We start from the raw sequence: 26,677 nt of genomic DNA on the forward strand, positions 1-26,677 counted from the left end.
AACAATAATAAAATTAAATTCAAGCAAAATGTTACAAAAAAAAAAATATTTACAACCTACGCAATTTCAACTAAATGTTTTTGTTCTCTTGATTTTTCCTCTTTTTAAAATTTGTAGTTAATATTTTTCTATAACATTAATTTGGGCTACTAGTTTTTAGACCGTTATCGTTAGTTATTTTGTTAGATAAGCTACAGATTTGGCTTCAGTACTGACCAATCTAATGTATATAAACAATTATAATATTGTATAACTTCCCATTAAAAATCTGAATTTAAAAGAGAGATTTGTGAGGGGTGTGCTTATATACTGTATGCTGAGCACTGTGTGTGTGTGTGTGTGTGTGTGTCTGTGTGTGTCTTTTTTTTCCATTTTCAAAAAATGTTTACATAATAAATATATTAAATAATATCTAAATTAAATATATTAAATTATATATATATATATATATATATATATATATATATATATATATATATATATATATATATATATATATATATATATATATATATATATATATATATATATCATATCAAAGCACATACTTCCATGTCTGATTTATATGAAATGCACATTGAAATTTAAATAAGAATGTATACATTTTTTTTTTTTTATAGTATCGGATGCTATTTTGGATTTTTTTAAACGCACTATGTGACATTTCGCTGTGTTAATGGAGTGTAATGGATGCACCTTTGTAGATAATGTTAAGCGGATACCACTTTGAAAGATAGGCATGCTTTACTAATTATTTGTTAATGTAGAAGAACCTCAGCCCTTTTGCAACTCCAATCATTGCTAATGGCTTGAGCCACAGCTCTGGGGAAAAAGATAAATGGCTGTGATTGTTTGTGTCTAGATCTCACATATCATTTACCTGGGGTTAAAATCCATCAAGATACGTAAAGAACTTGCTTGTTTTTTATATGAGCAACTGGGTCACTCACTATTCAGAATTGAATTAGGAATGGCTTTTAGACTATAAAATAATTACTGCATTTAAAATGTTTAATTACACAAACCGAACATTGAAGACAAACATGTTGTGATGTTTTTAATCAATTATGCTTTTTTGAACCATATATAATAGCAGAATTTATATAGAAAAACTACATTACCCATGATGTTTTTCGTGGGGTTGGGTGAGGGGGTGGATCCGTAAAATGAAGCTTGCGGCTTGTTCCACCCTGCTTTTTTGCATGGTGTTTTAAACTGAAACTTCCCATACACACTCTAGGGACATTAGAAACTTATTTTACATGTTGTAAAAAGTGTCATAGCGTGTGTGTTTCACCTCAGCCGCCGATATGCATTTTCACACCTTTTCATTTGTAAATCTTTCATGTTGTTTTGATATTTACAGTATATTTCAGGTTAGCTGGAAGGATATCTCATTGTATTTTTCCATACGTCTCTTTCGTTTTGTTATTTTAATTTTAGAATGAAATGAAGCCATACCTTTCAACAATGGGATGTGAAAATAAAGGATACAACCTGCATTCGATTGCTTTCCTAACTGTCTATGCTCATTTAAGACGCAATTTGTTGTGTTTAAAAGAAAAAAAGATCTACATGTTTGCCCCAAGTATCCATTTATATTCACGGTATGTTTAGCTCTGTGTAGAAATGCCAATGATTTAAATGGCGAGTGATGTATGTGTTTCACCTCCGCTGCTGACTCTTTATTTTCACGCCTTTTTATTTGCATCTATCATGTTTTTTTGCTTTTATTAAGTCTTCATTTCTAAAAACATCTCTCTCTCTCTCTCTCTCTCTTGCTTAAGACCTTGTAGTTCAATGACCAGAGACAGGCCTCCAGGGAAAATCCCATACAGCTCTTATAATGCCATGCGATGCTTCTGAGGAAGAGCTAAAATCCCCATAACAGTTAAACTGACAGCTACATTTACACTGGAGGTTTTTTCATTCATTCTTCTCAACACCAAATACTCATAACACCACATTCTTCTCAGTTCAGGACTGAGATGGAAAAAGTGGCTTTCTCTTAGCACACAAAAATGAAGCCCTAGACAAGAGACCGGGCGGTTTGAAGTGCTTTCTCATTTCACACTTTCATCTCTCTACTATTTTCTAACTGGCGTCTGGATATTACAATCATAGGCTGTCTGCACACATTTCAAGTCCCTCAGGATTACAGCAGGTCAAGGATTCTGGGTCACATACAAGATAGTGGCACAATACGAAAAAAAAACAACACTCTTGTTTTTATGTATTAAAGGGATAGCTCCCATCAAATAGTTTGTGATCATTAATCATAATTTCTGGAATATAAGCCACGGTTTACTATAAGTTGTCCTGTATTAACGTGGTATTTATTATTAAGTGTTGAGAGAGAGAGAGAAAGGTGTATTACTTATTCTTACTCATTCTTATATACAGAATGCTTATTGCATTGGTGCATAAATCTACATTTTTAAATCTTATTCACAAATAATGACTTTATATCATACAATTGTGACTTTATTTCTTTGCATTGTTACTTTATATCATACAATTCCACCTTTATTTCTCAAAATTGCGAGATATAAACACAGATTTAGGTCTTTATAACTGAGCATTTTTTATTTTACCTCAAAATTCTGACTTTATAACTCATAATTGTGAGGTTGCATCTCATAATTCTGAAAAAAAGTCAGAATTGTGAGTTTATATCCTGCAATTCTGAGATAAAAAAGATGCAATAACTTTTTCTTTATTATTTATTCAGAGGCGGAAGGGGCTTCCATACAAAACGAACAGTATCAGTAGTCCTAAATAAAAAGATGCAGATAATATTTATTTATTCATTTTCTTTTTGGCTTAGTCCCTTTAGTAACTGCCGACTTATCCAGCATATGTTATATGTAGTGGATGCTCTTCCAGGTGCAACCCATCACTGGGAAACACCCATACACACTCATTCACACACACACTACGGACAATTTAGCTTGCCCAATTCACCCACAGTACAGCGCATGTCTTTGGACTGTGGGGGAAACCGGAGGATACCCTCGCCAACACAGGGAAAACATGCAAACTCCACACAGAAATGCAAACTAAACCAGCCGAGGCTCGAACCAGCAACCTTCTTGCTGTGAGGTGACAGTGCTTCCTACTGCGCCACTCCGCCCCTCCCATACAGACAATATTACAAACAATATTTGTTTGTTTTTGAATCTAAATTCTCATTATTTACTTGCCATCTTATTTAATTATATTTTTCTACTAATGGATTCATAATAATAATATTACTTTAATACTCTGTCTTATAATTGTTATATATAATAAACCATATATTTATTTCAATCTTATTCTTTTATAAACGCAATTATTTATAAATAATTTCAGCAATTTAATATAATTTAATTTATACTTTTAAATTTTTTCCCATTCAAGAATGCCAAGCCATTAAATTGAAACTACATTTGTAAAATACACTGCAAATGAAAATGCAAAAATATTGTATATATATATATATATATATATATATATATATATATATATATATATATATATATATATATATATATATATATATATATATATATATATTTGTGTGTGTGTGTGTGTGTGTGTGTGTGTGTGTGTGTATGTATATATATTATATTTATTTATCAATTTGTTTTACAATTAAACCAAAAATAACTATTATTTTTAATACTATATAGAGTAAAATAGGTCTGTCACAACAATCTAAGTCTCATTACACTGCACTCTTCACTAATTTGCCCTCAACCAGAAATGCATTTTTGTATGTTAATTTTTTGTATTCATTTTTACTAAAATAATTTGTATTTATTGTATGGTTAAATTCCTAGTGTAGCATTTTTCTTAATTGCATGCATCCAGGCTCTGAAAGTAATGTAATTTCACTTCTCTGTATGAATAAACATGTAGCAGAATCCACTAATTCAGAAAATACAGTATTTAAAATAAAAGAACACAAACAGAATATATTTTACACAGCTTTTCATCTATTTCTATAGGTTTACTTCAGTGTTCCGCTGAAGAAAGTCAGTCATATGAATTTGGATGATGTTAAATGGCTAAAAGTTATAGCTGACTCATTCAGCAAATACAGTACTCAAAACATAACACATATAGAAGATATTTTACACAGTATTACATCTCTTTCTATACGTTTACTTCGATGTTTCACTGAAGAAAGTCAGTCACTTGGATTTGGATGATGTTAAATGGCTAAAAGTTATAGCTGACTCATTCAGCAAATACAGTACTCAAAGGCAAAGAACAGAAAAATAAGATATTTTATACAGTATTTCATCTATTTCTATATGTTTACTTTGGTGTTCCACTGAAAAAAAGTCAATCATATGGATTAAGAAGATGTTACATAGCTAAAAGTTGTAGGTTTTAGCTGACTTATCCAGCAAACACAGTGCGCAAAAGCAAAGAACACAAATAAAAGATATTTTATAAAGTATTTCATCTATTTACACACTTTTACTTCAGTGTTCCGCTGAAGAAACTCAGTCATATGGATTTAGATAATGTTAAATGGCTAAAAGTTATAGCTGACTCATCCAGCAAATACAGTACTCAAAACATAACACAAATAGAAGATATTTTACACAGTTTTTCATATATTTCTATACATTTACTTTGATTATTCACTGAAAAAAGTCAATTATTTGGATTTGGATGATGTTAAATTGTTACAAGTTGTAGGTTTTAGCTGACTTATCCAGCAAATACAGCACGCAAAAGCAAATAACACAAATAAAAGATATTTTACACAGTATTTCATCTATTTCTATAGGTTTACTTTGGTGTTTCACTGAAGAAAGTCAGTCATATGGATTTGGATAATGTTAAATGGCTAAAAGTTATAGCTGACTCATCCAGCAAATACAGTTCTCAAAACATAACACAAATAGAAGATATTTTACACAGTATTTCATCTATTTCTATACGTTTACTGCAGTGTTTCACTGAAGAAAGTCAGTCTATGGATTTGGATGATGTTAAATAGCTAAAAGTTATAGGTTTAACAGTAGCTGACATATCCAGCAAATACAGTACTCAAAAACAAAGAACACAAACGGAAGATATTTTATAAAGCATTTCATCTATTTCTATACGTTTACTTTGGTGTTTCACTGAAAAACGTCAGTCATATGGATTTGGATAATGTTAAATGGCTAAAAGTTATTGCTGACTCATCCAGCAAATACAGTACTAAAAACATGACACAAATAGAAGATATTTTACACAGTATTTCATCTATTTCTATACGTTTACTTTGGTGTTTCACTAAAAAATGTCAGTCATATGGATTTGGATAATGTTAAATGGCTAAAAGTTATAGCTGACTCATCCAGCAAATACAGTACTTAAAACATAACACAAATAAAATATATTTTACACAGTTTTTCATCTATTTCTACACTTTTACTTCAGTGTTCCGCTGAAGAAAGTCAGTCATATGGACATTAAGTAGCTAAAATGTGTAGTTTTTTAGCTGATTGCTTTTTTAAAAAAAGCTTAGTTTGACTATTTTACCATTCTGTTATTCAGACTCAGAGCTGCATACGCACCAAATTAATTTCATATCTTCATCTCTTCTTCAGCAGCCGGTTTGGCAGGTCTGGTCTTTGTGCAGTGACACAGGGACTCTGACACCAGACGGACGACGCTCAGAGAATATGAAATACTCTTACTGTGCTGCACCTTCAAGACAAGTCCACGTTCGACAGATGGCTTTCAAGTCTAAAAGAAAGGCGATGAGCCCAGTTGCTAAGCTACACTCCTTCTGTCAAGGAAACCGACTCAATGTATAGAAATGAAGGCAGGAGAAAGAATACTTCAGCACAACTCAGATGAGACTCACCCCCATGAAGAGGAAGAAAACTACAACATACCCAAACAGCAAAAATTAAATCAAAACTAACCATATTGATTTTGTAGGCTCTTATTGCTAGTTTAGAGGTGAACAATACATCTGTGCATGTCATTAAGAAAAAAAAAAAGTTTGTCCTTGTAATCTTTAATTAAAATAATTTGTTTTCAGTTAAATTCCCAGATTAGGTCTGTCTGAGTTATTGGGCGTGGCTAACATACTTAACCACGCCCCTCCAGCTGTCAGTATTGACAACAAACAGAATTAGTGAAGAGGAGGAGGAGTCTGTAAGGTTGTAATAACTCTCCCCAAACCCTTTTCCCCATCTTTCTGAATGAAATGCCTACTTTACTACATCCAATCAGCTTACAGTAGAAAAAACAAGTCACGCCAGGCCCGGATTGGCTAATCGGGAGGATCGGGAGAATTCCCGATGGGCCGGTCTGTTTTTTGGCCGCGAGGGACAGTGGCTCCAGAATCTGTTGCTCTCAGCAGTCACAGTTTTTAAATTTATTAATTTATTTACTAGACCACAGTCTTCTTATTCATTATTTTACCGCAGATCTGTTCGTTTTATATATAACCAGCCTGCAGGTTAATGATGATATACATAAGTGGTCACCAAACTTGTTCCTGGAGGGCCGGTGTCCTGAAGGTTTTAGCTCCAACCCTAATCAAACACACATGAACAAGCCAATCAAGCTCTTACTAGGTATACTTGAAACACCCAGGCAGGTGTGTTGAGGCAAGTTGGAGCTAAACCCTGCAGGGACACCGGCCCTCCAGGACCGTGATTGGTGACCCCTAATATACATAGATAGATGAGTCTCCTCTCAATCTACAATAGTTGTGGTCCAGTGGTTAGCACATTAGATTACGACGCCACCGACCAGGGTTTGATCCTCGTCTGAGTATGTTCTTCTTTTTCATTTTTATTGTTAAGACATATAATACTGTTAGGGTTGTTGAACATTTGAAGTTCTAAAGCAGCTGTTTTCTCCAAAAAAGACGTGATAATGTAATTAGAAACTGAATTGGAAATGACCTTATTTTAATATAGTCAGTCGTGAACTGAGGTGGGCCGGTCTGAGGCTTGAAACTCCAGGGCTGAAAAGGAGTCCCACTCCGGCCCTGAGTCACGCCCACTGTTTTCTCATTTAATATTCTATTTCTCTAGGAACTGCGTAAAAATATAAAACAACAACAAAAACAAAAGGTTGCAGCTTCCGGTTCATTCATACTTTAAAAAAGAGCACTTATTAGGCAACAGGTGCAACCTGAAGTATAACACAATACTTCATGCATTCATTTTCCTTCGTCCACAGTGAAATGAACCGCCATCTATTCAAGCATATGTTTTACACAGCGGATGCCCTTCCAGCTGCAACCCAGTACTGGGAAACATCCAGCGAGCTGCCCCAACACAGTACTTGTAAACTGAAGTTTGATGCAATTGTCTCATATTAGTTGAAGTTTTAGTTAAATACAAATAAAAATGACCATTTTTGACCACTTGGAGTAGTTACTAATAAATCAATGATGATAAAAGAATTATAATAATTTATAAAAAATAAATAAAGTTGTTGTTAGCCCTTGTGTGCTGTTGTGGATGTTTTCATCCACTCTGAGGTGATTTTAGAGTCTTATTTTGGCCACAGCTTTCTCTGTGTTTAAGCAAATGGATCAACTTTCAGCAACAAATCTTATTATGACACAAATTTTGGGAAAATGCTTTGAAAATTTTCAAAAACTGAAAAATACCTTTAAATTTACGACCCTTTTTTTATGTTGGTGGCTGTTTTTGCCTCATTGACTTCCATTATAATGACATTTTTGGATAGTAAAGCCATGCCACTATGCATTTTCTTATTGTTGGTGGTATTCCTTGATGGAAAAGGGTACAATTTTACTCTTGATCATCAGTTGCAGTGCAAAAACCATTTAGATTCTGGGTTTTATATGGAGTTATATGAAATGCAGTGTATGTGAGAGAGAGTAAAAGAGACCAATTTCCTCTGAAACTTGTGTATTTGAATGTATATGGATTAACAAGTAATCATGATTATGAAGTCACAATTTTGTAAAATACAGTATATTATTGTAATATTGAATAACAACCAACAGGTAAAACTACAATGGCTTATTTTGGATAAGTAGCCCTGTACACACTTCTGGAGAGTGTGAAATACATCCACGAAGGTACATTTTCTTCCATTGTTTGTTTCCGCAAATCTGCCAGAGGCTGCTGTGTACGCTTTTTCAGATCTCAAATGTCTCTCGCGAGTGCCATTCGGTCCTGCTGTTCTGATGTAAATCCACCAGAGGCCGCTGACTGACTGACTGACTGACTGACTGATCGATTGACCCACCCCCTTCCCTAAACCCAGTGTGTTTAAGTGTTTTCAAAGTGTTTTCAAAAGTAATCCATAAAAAAAAGCCCGCGCGGCAGCCTGATTTTTACCATCTTACCACATTCTCACCCTGTTGATTACTTGTTTATTTAATTTTTTTGCCTTTTGTTGTACCTGCTTTCTGGAACTGTGCATCTCGAGTCCGCTGACGTACATGACAAACTACTGGCTAAGCTACTAACAGCGGAAAAGCTGTCTACATGGCGGTCACAGAAGCCAATGACGGTGTCATACCACTTCATTTTAAAGACGAAATGCAGCCATACATAGCTCTGGCTACATAATTCACACTCTCTAGAAATGTATACGGGGGTACGTTTTCACAATAAGTCTGTGTTGCATATGTTGCTTTCATTCATTTTTTATGTTGACATTACTGTCAAAAGTGGATGTGTTAATTATAAATTTAAGAGTGTTGTAATTTTGTAGATTCTCATCTACTTTTTCTGTATGTTTTCAGAATGTAACATCATGTTTTTTTTCATTTGACAGCCTCTTTAAAATCTCATCCATCAGGTACAACCTTCACATGATTTGATTTCCATTTCTTTTATCTTGATGTTATTGTTTTGTTCATCTCATGCTTGTTGAAGTGTTTCAATTATTAAAAAAAACAAATTTTTCAAAGTGTTAATTTCTAATCCAAAATGTGAACTACACATACATCCATTACACACTTTTAAGATCTGAAGTGGAGATTCAATCCACTAAAGCTCACTTCTTTGATAAAAGGGCATAGTGTTTACTAGTGGTTCAAAAGAAATGATTTGATACATCTAAAGTGAATGCTGAAGCATGTTTTGTGTGTCATATAATCAAGTGACAAACTGAAAAATATGTAGAACCTTGAATGTATAGATTTACTTCCATTCAGAATCACTGTTTTCATTTTCTCATAACACACAATGATGCAGCATCAGCTCTTTCACAGCGTCTGAAACAGTTGGTTCAAGGATCCAGACTAAACCCCGCCTCTCTGAGAGCCCTCTCTGCTCTGATTGGTCAGACTGTTACCATATTTGAGTTTCAGTTCTTTGTCCACATTTATAAACACTTTGATACCAACATATCAAACTATTAAAGGGACAGTTCACCCAAAAATGAAAATTCTGTCAATTTACACTCCCTTCATCGGCTCCAAACCTGTCTGAGTTTCTTTCTTTTATTAAACACAAAAATAAGACCAAAAGGTCATATTATTCAGGATTTACTATCCTCTACAGCCTGGTTTATACTTCTGCGTCAAGTGATCGGTGTAACCCACGGCGCATGCAACGCGCGTAGCTGTGTATTCATACTTCTGCGCTGTCTCTATTGGTCTGCATTAACACTTCCAAAACGCTAGTTGGCAGTGAGGTGTTCATGTTTCTTCGCTGGTGTTTTGTTTTTTCTGAACGCTTCCTGAATGTACAAGTGGCTCAAACTTTCTCATTTTGAGGCCGAAACTGGCGGACGTGCAACAGCTTAAACCATGAGGTAAACACAAAACAAAACTTTCCATCCGGAGCTCCTTCACAGGACTCCACACATGTAAACAATCGCTCCATCGGGCTCGCGCCACTCACGCGGCTCTCGATGCAGCCCAGACTCGTCAACGCTACCAAGCTGACCAATCACAGAGCTTGCGCTACGCATCGGTGCGACGTGTAGTTACATTTTTTGAGAGGTGCGCGTCAGCGACGTCGATGGCCACGCCGTAGGGCTATGCGTCAACGCGTAGGCTGCGCCGTAGCATACTTGTGCGATTGACGCAGAAGTATTAATCAGCCTTAACCCTGATACTAGACATCTGATATCAAGCTTTGTTCGTGCTTTTAATTGCACTAAGCACACTAAGACAGCCTGGGCAATAGATTTAAATTAAGATGTGGCTGATGAGATCTGGGAAGAAGCCCTGTCGAGAATAAAGAGAGGTTCGATATATTGGAGACATACATTAATCTAATTTAAAGTTTTACATTGCCTATACTTCTCTAAAAGCAGATAAAGTAAAATATTTCCCTCTGTATCTCCCAAATGTGACAGATGTGGTGGGAAAGAAGTGACTTTGGCACATTTATTTTTGTCATCATGAGTTTTGGTCCAACATTTTTTAAATTGTTTTTCAGTGCTTATGAAACCAATATCCAACCTCACTTCAATTTGGCAATTTTTTTAATATTCTAATATAATGGACATCTTTCTGTTAACCTAACAGCAAGCCCCAATGGTTGGCTGCTAAAAAGTTTATCTTACTTAATTGTACATTTCCAAAGGAACAAAATGGATCAAATTATGGACCAAAATATCTGAGGAATATTTCCAGTACCTTGTTGAATCTATGTTCTGAAGGGAACAACCCGGGTCCAACCCGGTACTAGTAAGGTGTACCTAATAAAGTGGCCGGTGAGTGTATATTCATGTCACTGGCAAATGTGAGTATTGTTATCTCTGTTTATACAGGATGCTTCATATGTTGTGTGTACATTATACCATATATATATATATATATATATATATATATATATATATATATATATATATATATATATATATATATATATATGGTAACCATTGTCTTTCACAGTATTTCATTCTTCTCCGGAGTAAATGGTTACAGGTTTTCAGCTTTCCTCAAAATATCTTCTTTTGTGTTAAACAGAAGTAATAAACTCAAAAAGGTTTTGGAAACATTTGATGGTGAGAAAACAGTGTATACATTTAATTTTTAAGCCAAATTATCCCTTAAATGGCATTTATTCAAACCTGAACCACCTAAAAAGTGACCAGCAACACAAACCAAAATCCTCCAGCAGTGTTTTCGCCATTAAATCAGAGCTGCATTTATTTCCATTAACACTGCAGGCACAAACTGCCCCAAAATAGCTTCGCTTTCACTAAAAGCCTCAACAATTGGCACATAAGCCAAATGCTTTTAAATTCCACTATGTCTTGCATTCACTGTTTTTTACTAAATACGCCGAAAGTGCATCCAAATTTGTTTCGAATTTTCGGTTACTCACCAAACTCCCTGGGTACGGCGATAGTGTACACACAGCTCTGTCCCGTCGTGTAGTTCCTCGGGAAATTGGGTGACAGCACGGTCCCATCTGTCCCAGTAGAGCGACTTCCACATGGCGCTGTTCACACAAACACCCAGAACGCTCATTACTTTCGGCTCAAACATTTAGGATCATGCTATTTTTGAGACAGCAGCCTGGATGGACTTCATCTTGGCTGGCAAAATATGTAGAAGTCAGAGTCATTTAATGAGTTTATTTGCTCTATATGGCAGAAAGAGCTAAATGTTTTCGTTTAGCCTCTCTTAGGATGCTTTCACACCTGTAGATCAATCGTTTTGTTTTGAAACACGGATTAGAAGTTTTACAGTGTTGCTTTGTGTTCTTGATGCGGTTTGCTTTCACACGGTAAAATTTTCTAAAGGAAAAATTTTTTTAAAACAACCCAGCAGGCACATGATGTCAACATAATGTCAGATTGACGTTGTACCCCAACATCGTGAGACATTGCTATTTATTCGGAAATGAAAACATTGACAGTCAGAGAGACGTTGCATTTTAGTTTACATTTCCATCGCAACCTAAAAACAAAATATCAACGTTTAGTGATGTTACAGCTTAACGTTGTGTGGATGTTACCAATATGGCGTCTATCAGAAATTGGATTTTAGTTGCCATATCTGACGAACAAATGTCAGTATTTGACGTCAATATGACGCTGGTTTAAGATGTTGGCTCACTTTACAACACAACCTAAAATCAACCAAATCTCAATGTAATTTCACATCATTATTGGACACCAAAATAACATTGACTTTAGACACTATATAGAGACCTAAATATATTGTAATTAACATCTTATGATGTTATGTGTCTGATGGAAAGTCACGTGCAGGTAAACTCTCCTCACATTGGTCAGAGTTCAGTTTATTTTGGTGTTCAGCTAATTATATATTGTTATTATATATTGTAATTTATAACGATGAGAAATGAGTCATTATAAGCTAAAAAAGGCACTTTAATTTTAAATGGTGACACCCACAGACATCATCATCACCAAATATAAATCAGACTTTTTCATACATAGCCTCGTTTCAATCATCAAGAGTTGTAAAATATATATATATATATATATATATATATATATATATATATATATATATATATATATATATATATATATATATATATATATATAGATTCTATATCAGAAGTCGAGTTAACCAAAAAGTTAGATATTAACTATATTTTTGTAATAATTCAGTTAGACAGCATGCTTTTACTTTTGGTATTCAATATAAAACACTTTAATTAGCATTTTATTATAGCTAATTTTGATGCCGTTTAGCTATAAGTTTTGACAGATTTTTCCTTTTTATTCTGTTATGCGTGCATTACATTTCATATTCACATCATATGCAAGGTGACTGAAATTGAAATTAAAACACAAAAGATAATGAGCTATTAAGAAGTAAAATAAAACAATTATAATTTGAAGGAGAAATAAAAACTGACCTGCAACTAAATTATTAAACAAACTTGCGGGAGTTCATTTACGTCCTGCGGCAAAATAATTTTTTATTTTAATTTTAGTGATCTGCTTGACGTAGGTCAATTTATTTTTATGCTTTTGATGAAGTAGCATTCAACTCAAGCATTCAACCATGTGCCAGACTGGTTCTAAGTGTTTCGCTGCTGTCTTTAAATAAATAATGATTTAGGTCTATTTACTTATTAATTTATTATTTATGTACAATAATTAAGACATAAAATGAGAAAACAATCAACAAAGAAAATGTAAACTGTAAATGAAAAAGCTTATTGACCGTCCTACCACTTTAAAATAACAAACACTGTACATCTCTCTATATTTAGGCTAAAACACTGCTTTATTTATTTATTTATTTAGGTATTCATTTATTTATTTATTTGTGTAAGTATGTATGTATGCATATTTGTACTTTTATTTTAGCTGTCTTTTATTTATTTAGCTTTAATTTTTAAAATGAATCCTCATTTCGCTCAAGTTTACAATGATAATAAAGCTTGATATCAAGTTTTTAAAGATTAATGAAGGAATTATAATGCTTTATTTTACTATTTCATCTTCATTTACAAGCAGGAGGGTATTTACAGCTACTGTATATTTCTGTCCCTTTGCATTCTGTCCCTTTGTGCCCCTGGTGGTGTAGTCGCCACACATGGCGTTAATGGTCATTCTGAAGTGTCACCCACTGTATATGCCTATTACCTATCCATAGACTGTGATATAGCCTGCTCTGTTAGTTATTTGAATCGTATTGCTTTCTCTAACCAAACTGCTCTAGAGCTCATTTCAACTGAGCCGAGACCACCTCATTCAGGCAATCTCAGATCGATTATTTTAGATCAGAGAGCGGTTGTGGGTTTCACATGCCCAAATAAACCGACCTAAGGGGGCAAACGCACCAGGTTTCCAAACAAACGTCTAGGTGTGAAAGCACCCTTAATCATCCATCTTTACTTGTGGACTCTACCTTGACAGCTGGGCAGTCCCCTGTTCCAGCCAGGCCTGCCATCATCACCCATAATGCAGGTAAGCGTGGAGTAGCCCTGGAGGACGTAGCCCGCCTCACAGTAGAAGGTCACAGTGGAGCCCAGCTTGTAGTCGCTGCCCAACCGAGTGCCATTCATCACATTACCGGGATCAAAGCATGACTCCCTCAGCTTAGCTGTGCGAGATGGAGAGAAGGTGCAGGAAAAAGCAAGGGTGGAAAATCACGTTAGGCATATCGTAGCTTGCAGGATGGATGGTTACTGGCTGAAAATGACATTACTTTTACAACATAAACATTTTTCTTTTGGGAGAAATACGTTTTTGGGAGGACTTTTAAAGATTGTTAGTGTCATGAACTATGAACTGTCTTCTAAACTTCTAAAACTGTATCTATTTTGTTATTTTAAAGGTTTTTAATTTAGTTTTGAAAGCCGCTATAAGACAGTAACACAAATCCATGGTCCAAAACTATATATTTTCCCATAAAATCTATTGCAGGATAAGAGCTTTTGTCAAAGTGCTTTAAATGAGTGGAAAGAAGATGAAACCTCTTACTACTCTTCTCTGAGTGGTTAAACAGCCCATCCTGTTTTTTTGTTCTTTTTTTTGTTTAAGTAAAAAGCCCATTGCCATAGCTTCAGATGCAAGTGTTGCCAAATCCTCATTTTGTTTTGCAGTTGGGTTTGTTTTACACTGTTGTCATATTTCTTGAGACTGCAGGCTCAACATAGGTTCAAACTCAAAAAATAAGTAAATAAATAATTAAATAAATAAAATAATTTAAAAAATAAAAAATTAAAAATTCTCCGGGAAAATTATTTGTCCCAAAATGGACCACCACAGTTTTGCAATGGAGGAACTTCCTCCTGCAATGGAACATTATTTTGATACATATTGGCTGCTTTTAGAATCTGATATGCAGATTTGGCAACCCTGTGCACAAGCATCCTCAGAATTTGGAAACAGAGTATAGCGGCATTTACATAGACCAAAATAATCTATTTGTCACTTGTGTAACTATGTCAAATAAATGAATTACGAAGGAATAGAATCGTTCAAAATCAATAAAAAATTTGGAAAAAATATTTTCTTATAAATTCTACTGCAGGATCAGTTCTTCTTGAAGTGCTTTATATGGTTGCTTCAAGGGTTTTGTTCCCATAAACACTGCCTTTGTTCCTATAAACCCTGTCAAACAGCCCATCTTGTTGATTGGTTCAAACCAAATGCCCATTACCATATCAGAAATCTAGCATCAGAGGCAAGTGTTGCCAAATGCTCACTTTTTTTTTTTTTTAACAATTTGGTTTTTTTTTCAGTCTACAGGTTCAACCAAGGGCATAAGATCTCCTGGAAAATTATTTGACCCTACATGGACAACCACACTTTTGACAATGGAGGACCGTCCTCCTGCAATTAAGACTTATGTTAATACTTATGGTCTAGTTTTAGAAATTTAAGGGTTTTTATGCAGATTTGGCACCCCAGTGTACACGATTCTCAGCAATTGAAAATAAAACAGTAGCTGCATTAACATGGACCAAAACAATCCATTTGTCACTTGTGTAACCATGTCGAATAGAATTAAATAGAATCAAACAGAATTAGTCAAATCCAATAAAAATTTCATTTAGAAAAAAAAAAAAATATATATATATATATCATTAAATCCACTGCAGGATCATCTCTTTTCTCAACGAGCTTTAAATGGTTGGTTCAAGAGTTCAGTTTCTATAAACTCTTTCTCTCCATGAACACACTCTTCTCTGATTAGTAAAACAGCAAATCTTGTTGATTGGTTCAAACCAAGTGCCCATATCAGAGATTTAGCTTCAGAGGCAAGTGTTGCCAAGTCCTCAGTGTTTATTAGCAATTGAGCTAGTTTTACAACATTTCCGTGTTTTTTTTTTCAGTCTACAGATTCAACTGAGTGGATAAAAATGCAAATTCAGCCAAGACGGACCACAAAAAAATTCAATTTTACCCAAAGAAGATGTCCTGGAAAATGATTGGAGTCTACACGGACAAATAACTCTTTTGATATTGGAGGACCGTCCTCCTGCAATGAAAACCTATGTTGATACTTATGGGCTAGTTTTAGAAATTCAAGGGTTTTCTATGCGGATTTGGCAACCCTTTGTTAAAGCTTCCTCATCATTTGAAAACACAGTAGCTGCATTTACATGGACCAAAGTAATTTATTTGTAACCATGTAAAACAGAATACAACTTTTTTCTAATCAAATCAATATGACATCAGATTAAATGGTGAAACAGGAACGTTTTGAGCATGACGTTGAAGAATGGCTTTTAAAAGAATAGTAGAAATGACTTGATGACAGATAAAAAATGTCTGTCGAGTAAAGTTCAAAGTTCTTTCACTGCTTGGTGAAGTTTGCGTGCAGTAGGAAAGATTTCTTCAGACTTTCATCCATATACTGCCTTCTGTTCATGGGACGTGGCATTTTTACAGTTTGATAAAAACACACTGCTGCATGAAGTATTATACACTTCTCATCTCTAGAAACTGATAAATATTAAAACAAAGAAAAGAAACAGGAGGATGCTCAAACAGCAGGGAATGTTATCTTCATGCAGCGTGTGCATGTCAGTAGATCAAATCCCATCTGAAGCTTGAGACGTGTACAGTAAGTCAACTGCATGACTTTATTTACACTCATGTTAACACAATGCTTGAAATTAATCAGTGGGAATGATTTAATTGTGCTAAAGAGTGTCTGTGTGAACGTAACAAGTGATACAAACCACAACAATGGCATCTGTCTTATCATTTCAACTCAAGCATGGCTCCTCATCCATTAAAAACTCATGCGTGAGGATTTGCTTGTGCAGCACGAAAATACAGCACGTTCTCAACAAAACTACAGTATCTGAGGGTGAAATAGATGCTGTTTCTAGGCAGCCAACAAAGTCCAAAAACTGGCATTGAGCAAATGTCTGGAATTACTAATTGCTAACTTGATTTAGGCAGTTCTGACTACTTTCTTTTGGTAAACAGGAACTGCCCAATTTGCATACTAATGCACTATTCTATTCAGATGTTAAGCAAAGATAGTTTATTCACACTGAAAATTACAACCCAGGCTCATTAAAAATATACGTCCCTGCATACAATTTGCTCCAGCTACGTTTTGCTGTACGTTTCAGATGACACGTCCACTAGAGGGTGCTGTCTAGATCTATGTAAATCTAAAATTACTTACTAAGGGTATGTCAATATGGTGAATGAAGTCCCGCCTTCTAGTTTAGAAGCCAATCATCAGTTAATATAGACTAGGTCTGTCACAATAGCCCCTTTCACACAGTAATACCGGTAAATATATGGAAAATTTACGGAACGACTTTACCGGTATATTAAAAAAAGCGCTGTTCACACAGGCGATGATGTTACTGAGTTTTTCTGGGAAAGAGCATTCACACATCCATTCCAAAAAACCTGTAAATTCTGACTTCATTAACCAGAAATGAGCTTTAAACGGCTGCACTTGTATTTGTAAACATTTGACTACTTCACAAACTCTGTTTTGTAAACAATTTCGATGAAAACATAGAGAAACACTTTCGCGTGTCGAGATGTACATGATATGGGTGTGTGCTCGCGCTCAAGGGCTATTTCACGGGCACACACAAAGCTTGAAGGTAAACAAACAGCGGCTTATCATAAGCATCTTATCGATAATTAATTACACGGTTGGCATTAAGATGAACATATAAACGTTATCTGACTAATTTCTAGCAGCTAAATCGGTCGGGAAAAATATTCAAAGGCATTTATTCTTTTAAACCGCGCGGACGTAAATGCGTCAGACTGTTCTAATTGGCTAAAGCAGACGTCTCACGTCAGCACGTTCTAGACATGCACGCACTCTTTCCGGCAATCTTCCTTGTGCGTTCACACAGCGCAGCATTCCGGCAAACTATCGGTAATGTGACAACTTCTCTTTCCGGAAACGAATTTACCGCCAGAACGAATTTACCGGTATTTTCAAAAAGGACCTGTTCACACATACACACCTCTCCGGAAAATTGCCGGTAATTTCCCGGAAAGGTGTGTATGTGTGAAAGAGGCTAATATGTATTTTTTATTGTTCAATATATTGCAGCAAAATATACTGTGATAAATGAAATTATTTTCATTTGAAGACATTTTAAGTTGGTAAACAGAAACTGCTCATTTTGCATAGTAATCAGACCCCCTAGTTTTTCGCGATTCCGCAATCGCTGAATGCAATGCAAAATCAACAAAAAGTAGCACATTTTCACGTTACTGCTAATTTTTTATTAAAAGCAAAATAATTGCAAAAAATTTAAATCATATTATATTTATTTCAGTTTCCGGAAAATAGCCAGAATGGAAATTTCCGGAAATAGCCAGAATAGCCACTTCTCTTTCCGGAAAATAGTCAGAACGAATTTACCTGTATTTTCAAAAAGGGCCTGTTCACACACACAACCTCTCCGGACAATTGCCGGTAATTTTTCGGAAAGGTCTGTATGTGTGAAAGGGGCTAATATGTATTTTTTATTGTTCAATATATTGCAGCAAAATATACTGTGGTAAATGAAATTATTTTCATTTGAAGACATTTTAAGTTGGTAAACAGAAACTGCTAATTTTTCATAGTAATCAGACCCCCTAGTTTTTCGCGATTCCGCAATCATTGAATGCAATGCAAAATCAACAAAAAGTAGCACATTTTCACGATACTGCAGATTTTTTATTAAAAGCTAAATAATTGCAAAAACTTTTAATCATATTATATTTATTTCAGTTTGCAATTAATTGTTTTACATGACTTATAGACCTTATTCTCCGCAGACGAGCGGGCGCTGCCATTTGAATCTTTATGGCACGAGACTTTCACGGTCTCATTCACTTCCATTCATTTTTAGACAATAAAAACTGCTCGTTTCGCTGTTTGATGTTGTAAACTGATATTTCCTTGTTGTATTATTCTACTTGGTCTGTGTAGTCATGCAAACATTTGTTTGTAGAGCAAGTAGTTTGACCGTTTTTTGCCGTTTATTATTCCTAGTCATTTCTCCCATAGGCGACTGAAACGGAAGTTCTAAGACAATCACGAAAACAGGCGCACTTCCGCATTTTAGAATAAGGTCAATAGACGTTGCATACACAGCGCACATGATGTATTTAAGTGTCTCTCGAAAAATGACGTCTCACCTGCACCCTCACAATCATTACATTACATTAAACATGAAATAGGGGGGGCGGGGTTCAGCTTGGTGTATTACGGTACACCTAAAAAAAATGTTTATACACTGAAAATTACAAATCAGGCTCGTTAAAAATACACGTCTGTCTACAACAGGGGTCAGCAACCCGCGGCTCTAGAGCTCTTTAGCGCTGCCTTTGTCATTCCCTGGAGCTTTTTCAAAAATGTTTGAAAATGGAAAAAGATGGGGGAGGTTAATATGTTTTTGTTTTAATATGATTTCTATATGAGGACTAACATTTTTAACGTTTTCAAATGCTGTAAAAGTGTGTAGAATTAATATTTAATTTTAACATTTCTGTCACCAAAGATTTGCGTCATAGCCTGCGACACACGTTTCTATCAGCTGAGCGGGATGCCAGGCAGGTGGCTGTTGTAAACAAACCGGGAGATAATAAAGCATGGAAAACCGTTCACAGATGGCGACTACATGAAGGAGTCATTCATCAACATATTAGAACACCTATTTGCAGACTTCAAAAACCAAACCAAGATAATACAAAAATTAAAGACATACCATTCTCCGCTAAACAGTGAAGGAAAGGGCTATTAAAATGGCAGTAACATCACCGATCAGCAAACCAAGAACATTAATTCAGTGCCAGTATACTCAATTGCCTGTACTGTGACCATTATTCACCGCGCTTTTATGCAGGTATGTGAACTCTGATGGGCCGCAAGAAGAAATGATCAAATTAATATCACTAATAAGACAAGAGGCTGTGCTGAAGTGTTTAAATGACAACGGAATAAACACCAACCACCTGATTTCAGTGGCTATTTAATCATGAAGGCTCATTATGTATTTGTAGCCAACTCAGTCATTTTTATAGTAGGTTAATATAGCTAATATAGATACATACAGCATGTGTTCCTTCATTATAAGGCTTATATAAGGTTTTCCATTTTTTGTGGCTCCAGACATATTTGTTTTTTTTGGTCCAATATGGCTCTTTCAACATTTTGGGTTGCCAACCCCTGGGTCCGGTTGTTCAAAAGGTTTAATCCGGATCAAATTGACCTGTATTTAGTAATCCTGTTTTTGCGATCCGTGATCACGTAATCCAGCTTACTTTTTGAGCCAGTTCTTCAAAGCAACATCGGATTGGATCAATCTGATCCGGATAGGAACTTTTCAGGATCACTAAATCTGGATTACCAGTGCTCAATCACAATGTAGATAAATAGACAGGCCTGTGTAAAGAGCAACAAGTAGAATAGCCAGTGTGGGGTAGATATAACTTTATTTTTATTTAAAATGAAAACTAAGAAAATTTAATAAATAATAAAATAATAATAATAAATAATAAAAACAAGAAAAACCCCAACCCATCGTCTTCCAGCAGTCCGCTCATCTGAGACCTACAACACTGTGCATTGAGGATATTTATAATAAGTTTCAAATATAGATGTAAATAAAAAAAAGACTTAATGTCAAAAATTCCACAATAATTTCAGACTTCCTCATCTGATGTGGAGAGAGCAGCTTGTCTGAGCGTAGCCTTTAGCAGGGGGATCTGAAGTCTGGCCTTGGTTTGCTGCAGTTTGGTCAGAGTCAGTTGTTCCTCTGCCAGATGAAGCTGTGCTTCTGCCCTTTCTGCCTCTTTTTGCAATTGTTGAAAGAGATTTCTAAATTCAGTCATTGCCATTCTTTGCACTTTTTTTTTTTTGGTTATTCTGTAATTATTGCATGCATCACTAATAAATATTCTAAAAACAAAAATATTTTCCATTGTGATGAATATAGATATCAATTATTGACAATAAAATGTATTGTTTTTGGTCAGTTTTGACAGCTGTTTGGGGGATTATTTTATGAGGCCAAGCTATTTCTACTTTGCTGTAGGCCTATACTGAAAGGCTGAATACGTTAAAGCCAATAATCACTACAGCCTGATGGATGAACAAATAAAATTAAAACCTTATGAATTAATAGTATATCTCGTAAGATACTGTGTGATCCAAAAATAGTATTATTTAATACAATTTTTAAGTTTTTATTACATTTTGGGCATGAAATCCACACTAAATCCACCTTTCTGGTGGGATCAGTTTAATCCACGTTTTTTGGATCAAAGTGATCCAAATCCTACAAAAAAGGTCTGAAAAACCCAAACTAAAGGTTTGATCTGGATCAAAACCAAGATTAGATTACGTGATCTAATCCGATTAGGTAATCCGTTTTTTCTTTTCAAAAACCCATTTTCAAGATTTGATCCAATCCCTTATCCGAAATACTAGTGGATTACTTTTGAAAAACCGGGCCCAGGTCTACAATTTGCTTCAGCTATGTTGTGTTGGACATTTCAGATGACACATCCACTAGAGGGCGCTGTCTGTATCTTTGCAAATCTGAAATGAGTTCCTAAGTATATGTCAATATGGTGAGAATGTCAAAAACTTATCATATAAGGGATAATCATTTTGACACCATCTATATTCAGTATGTGTAATGCAGCTGTATCTATAATTGGTGTTTTGGACTGGACGGCTTTACCTTTGTACTCCAGGTGGAATCCAGTGTAGCTGACAGATCCATCGCTGCGAAAGGCCAGGTACATGGTGTTGGAGCTGCTCTCTATTCGCTCTGGAAGTTTGCTGTCCTGAAAGCTCCCGATCAGAGGGCTATTGCTGTCCGCTCCATCATAGATGTACAAGAAGTCGTAGTTGGGCTCGATGCTGAAGCTGTGAGAGATGATCAAAGAAAGCGTTTCTGAATAGGGGGATCAAAAGCCGGAAATCTGGATATTCCAGTCCTGAGATCATCTTTGTGGATCAAGGTATAAAGTAAAACACGTACAAAGCAAGTGGAGTCTGTTTCTAGTGATAGACCAGTGGGTTGTACGTTGAACATCTTTTTCAATGCTATATTTCAGTAAAGACTTTTAGAAAATTGTCACGACTGGATAATACAAAAACAAGGGAAAGAGCAGCAAAACACATTTATTGTCAAAAAATCAAGATCCAAAAAATGACAAGGGGACAGGCAAGGTAGCAAAACCGACAAAAAAGTGAAGTGCACAAACTAAGCACAGGAGTGAATTAAACAAAAACTAAACAGGAATCCAAAAACATAGTGATGATACTAAACATAGTGAACAAACAAACCAAACACGATGAGCTGGACCACAATAATCTGCACCGAACTAAACAGAACATTGCTTATAAAGACAGAACCGATTAGACAATGAGGAACAGCTGGAAACAAGGAGAGATCACATGACTAGGATACAAAACACAACCAAAACAAGAGCTAATGCCCTTGAAGACCACCTGAGGGCACTGGAGCGGGTTTGACATCGTATACAGCCACACACTAATGATGTTCAAGCATGTGATCAAACAGAATACTGTACAAGAAAAAATATATATATTATAATATTAATACCAATAATAATATTAATTAATAATAATAATAATAATAATAATAATAATAGTAATAATTATTATTATTATTTGTTTTTTAATGCACTATAATAGTAATAATATTACTAAAACTAATAATATAATAATAAACAAAATGCACTAATCATTTTAGGATTGTATATGCATTTTTTTAAATATTCCTTTTACCACTTAATAATTGCATTAACTATATTTAAAAAATTATATTACTACATATTTATTTTTCTGAAATGTAATAAAAGCTTTTATTTATTAATCCCATTTTACAATATATTTTTTAATTTAATCAAATTTACATTTATTTTTAATAAATCAATCAGAATAAGAGGGAGAAAGAGAGATAGACATAACTGAAATATGAAGTATAGGCTAGTTAATAATAGTAATAATAATAATAATAATAAAACAAAATAAATTAAAAAAAAATAATAATAATAATAATAATAATATTAATATTAATAATAATAATAATAATAATAATAATAATAATAATAATAATAAAACAAAATAAATAATAATAAAAATAATGATAATAATAATAATAATAATAATAATAATAATAATAATAATAAAGTATTTTTATTTAATTCGATACAATTTTTATAATATTTTAGGATTTTATTATAAATTAAAAAAATACTTTTTACAACATAATTTTTTCATTTTATATATATTTTAAAAAACAATTTTTATATTTCTTTCCGAAATGTAATAAAACATACATTTGATTTATAAATTATATTTAAAATAATTTCCACATTCTTATTTAATCACTTTTATATTTATTTGTATTAGTCAGTTATGAAGAAAGATAAAGAAATGTATGTAGGTCAGGAGTTCCCAAACTTTTCAGCCGTGACCCCCAAAATAACAATGCCAGGGACTCGCGACCCCTAATATCCTCTAAAGTGGTTATAAATACACAAATCTTGCATGCAACAGTGCACACACACACACACCAATAGGCCCAAGTCTATTCCTTGTTCAATTTTAGAGAATGCCACTCGGAGATCATCCTGCATTTTTTTTATTATGTCAGTGCCGTAAAGGTGTCAGAAAGTTTATCCTGGTGCCATGAAATCGGCTGCATCTGACCCTATCTCTGTGTCTTTAATCTAACGTAATGACCCCAGGAATTGCAATCCAATGGAAAACAAACGTGCACGTTGTTGTTGTTTTTTTAATGTAACTACTGTTACCTTCTAAAGATGATGGATAAAATATGATCATACTAACAGTTTAATAATTAGATTTTTGGAAAAATCACCATGCAACCCCCCTTATTATCCTATGACCCCCCCGAGGGATCCTAACCACCACTGTAGTAGGCCATAGTTAAGTATATTTCTCTATTTTGTCCATTTGCCTGAGACTGGCATCGAATGCTAGTGTTCACATTCTCCGAAAAGTCAAAATCAGTAACTCCACACATCTAAACACTTGCACCTTTTCATTTACAATACGGCGCAATGATAAGGTCTGGCCCATCAGTGCAGGCATTTGCATGAGATGGATTGTGACTGGATCAGATTTACACTCCCTTTCCCCTCTCATTATGCAGAGAGAGAGAGAATGCTAAGCATGCCTTCCACACTTCACTGCGTCAGAATCCACCGCTTAGGGGTTATTATAGGATAATTCATACACAGGATAAGATACTTTGCACCACATTAAAAAAAGCCATTAATTTCCAACATAAACAGATGCATCGGCTTTTCCTCCTTAACCTCCATGGCTGTCAATCAACAAAAAAACAATTATTCCTGTCCTAATCAGGTATACAGTCAGCAAATAGAGATCACTTTTTTTTTTTTTTTAATATTGGAGTGGTGGCTTGCATCTATTGTTCGTTTCCAATTTCATTGTGGACACATTTGATACCGGGGATTTTTAAGAAGAAAGAAGTCAGTAATGGACTGTGTAATGAAAGTCTTTGAGATGGAACCGAACGAGAGCTATTTATTAGAAAGCTGTTTGAGACATCGGCCTCCTGGCAGAACTCCAGCGCGCTTATTTACTCGGAGAGGAGCAAATATTCAGATGAGAAAAGGGCCTCCTTCAGATGTGATGCCAGCTTTACCTGCTGCCGGGACGGCTTGCAAATAAAGGGAGAAGTTCTTCATCATCTGTTTCTGTGGCTGATCTATGGCTGTGACTGGAAGCGCTGAAGGTTTTGAAAAATATCCGGCGCAAGGAAACTCACAAAACAGCCTTAAATGCTGGCTCCCGTAGTGATAGATGTTGCAAATTGTGACACGCGGGGCAGAACAGATGATTGTTTCTGAGTTATAACCATCATTATAGCCACTGCTCTTAGATGATGAGTCGAAAAGAAGAGAAGAAACGTTCAAACAGACTGAGAAGAGCGGCGTCTGCATTCACTAAACTTACAGTGACTATACAAACATCAGGGCAGTGTGAATTTGAGCTGACTGTGTGTTTAAAACACCTTACATAGTGAAACGTGAGGTCTGGAATATGTCATTTATTTAAATATATTAAGCATAGCATATGTGTTGTAGTTTTAAGGCAATAGAAACATGTGAAAACAGCTTTTTTATTTAAATATTTAATTAATTCGTTTGATTTTATTTTATTGAGACAATTTTAACGAGACAAGGAGTTTGCAATATATTTAATTTATTCAAATATATTAAGTATAGCATATGTATTGTAGATCTAAAGCAAGATAAATGTGAAAAACAGTAATTTATTTCATTTATTTTATTTTACTTAATTTTATTTTGTTGAGACAATTTTAACGAGACAAGGAGTCTGGTATGTATTTATTTATTCCATAATATTAAGCATAGCATATGTATTGTAGATTTAAAGCAATATAAACGTGAGAAACGGCTATTTTATTTTAATTAATTATTAAATAAATACATTTTATTTTATTAATTAAATTTCACTGACAAGATTTAAAGTGATAGAAGTACGTAAAAAAACAGTTATTTAATTTTATTTATTGAGATTAATTGAAATTTAAAATTTTAGTTTAAATTAATAAATTTATTGAGTCGAGGCATCTGCAATATATTTAACTTATTAAAATGTATTAAGCATACCATATATATTGTAGACAATATTTAAAAACAGCTATTTTATTTTACTTATACTTTTTGTTTTGTTTTGTTTATTTTTTGTTTTGTTATTATTTGACTTTACTATTTTATTTAATTTTATTATTTTAATTTATTGAGACGATTTTAATGAGACGAGGAGTCTTGAAAATATTATTTTAAAGCAATATAAACCTGCGAAAAACAGCTATTTCACTAACTTTTTAGATTAATTTAATTATTAATTAATTTTACATAATTTTATTTTACTTTATCTAATTTGTTTTATTTTATTGAGACTATTTTATTAAAATGAGGGCTCTGGAATAAATTTATTTTTCAAAGATATTAAAAAGCATAAACATTGTTGACAAGATTTAAAGTGATAGATGTACATGAAAAACAGCTATTTAATTTTGCTCTTTATTTTATTTATTGAGATGATTTTAATGAGATGAGAAGTGTGGAATATATTTAATTTATTAAAACGTACTGAACTTAGCATATATATTTTAGATAAGATTTAAAAACACAAGATAAACCAATAGAGATATGAAAAACAACTATTTTATTTTACATATTTTGCTTTGTTTTTATTTAACTTTAGTATTTTACTTTAATTTTAATTTAATTTAATTTAATTTTTTATTTGATTGAGACAAGGCATCTGGAGTATATTTAATTTGCTAGAATATTATTAGAATATTAATATTATTAAACTTAGCATTTTTATTGTAGGCATAATATTTAAAAACACAAGATAAATATTTGTATTTGTATTTACTTTTTGGTTTATTTTATTTTGATTTTACTTAATTTATTTATTTTATTATTTATTTCACTTTATTTATTTTTTAAAAATATCCATCATAAGACAATCAACATAACGGCCTTAAATACTGACTCCCGTTGTGATAGATGTTGAAAATTGTGACATGCGGGCAGAACCAAGAAAGGCATATTCAGAAGGAGAAATCAGTCAAGATAATTTTACATTATTGTAAGGGGTAGGTTTAGGATTGAGGTGAGGGTAGTAAAATGTAATTAAATGCATCGTTTAATAAATAATATAAACAATTCTCGTTATACTGTAAGGGGAAGGGGTTAGGGTAGGGTGGGGGTAGATGTTAATAAAATATACTTA

At 34.0% G+C, this 26,677-nt stretch overlaps 2 protein-coding genes across 19 annotated transcripts in view; both read right to left on the bottom strand.

The window, feature by feature from the left end:
* The window catches only part of ppt1 (palmitoyl-protein thioesterase 1 (ceroid-lipofuscinosis, neuronal 1, infantile)), an 847,627-nt gene that overhangs the window by 697,612 nt on the left and 123,338 nt on the right, over nt 1–26,677 (bottom strand). The window lies entirely within an intron of this gene.
* Nucleotides 1–26,677, bottom strand: part of csmd3b (CUB and Sushi multiple domains 3b) — a 1,026,877-nt gene that overhangs the window by 305,763 nt on the left and 694,437 nt on the right. For all 18 annotated transcript variants that reach the window (XR_015517226.2, XR_015517225.2, XM_087296029.2 and 15 more), the window contains 3 exons: nt 21,561–21,748; nt 13,790–13,984; nt 11,277–11,393 (listed from right to left, as the gene is read on the bottom strand). Coding sequence is in view for 16 of the 18 variants with exons in the window: in XM_087296029.2 (XP_087152155.1) it covers nt 11,277–11,393; nt 13,790–13,984; nt 21,561–21,748 (500 nt within the window). In the remaining 2 variants the exon portion in view is untranslated. The remainder of the gene's footprint in view (nt 1–11,276; nt 11,394–13,789; nt 13,985–21,560; nt 21,749–26,677) is intronic.

This window comes from Danio rerio, chromosome 19 (assembly GCF_052040795.2).
Source record: "Danio rerio strain M-AB ecotype USA chromosome 19, GRCz13ab, whole genome shotgun sequence".
In the NCBI taxonomy this organism is placed as follows: Eukaryota; Metazoa; Chordata; class Actinopteri; order Cypriniformes; family Danionidae; genus Danio; species Danio rerio.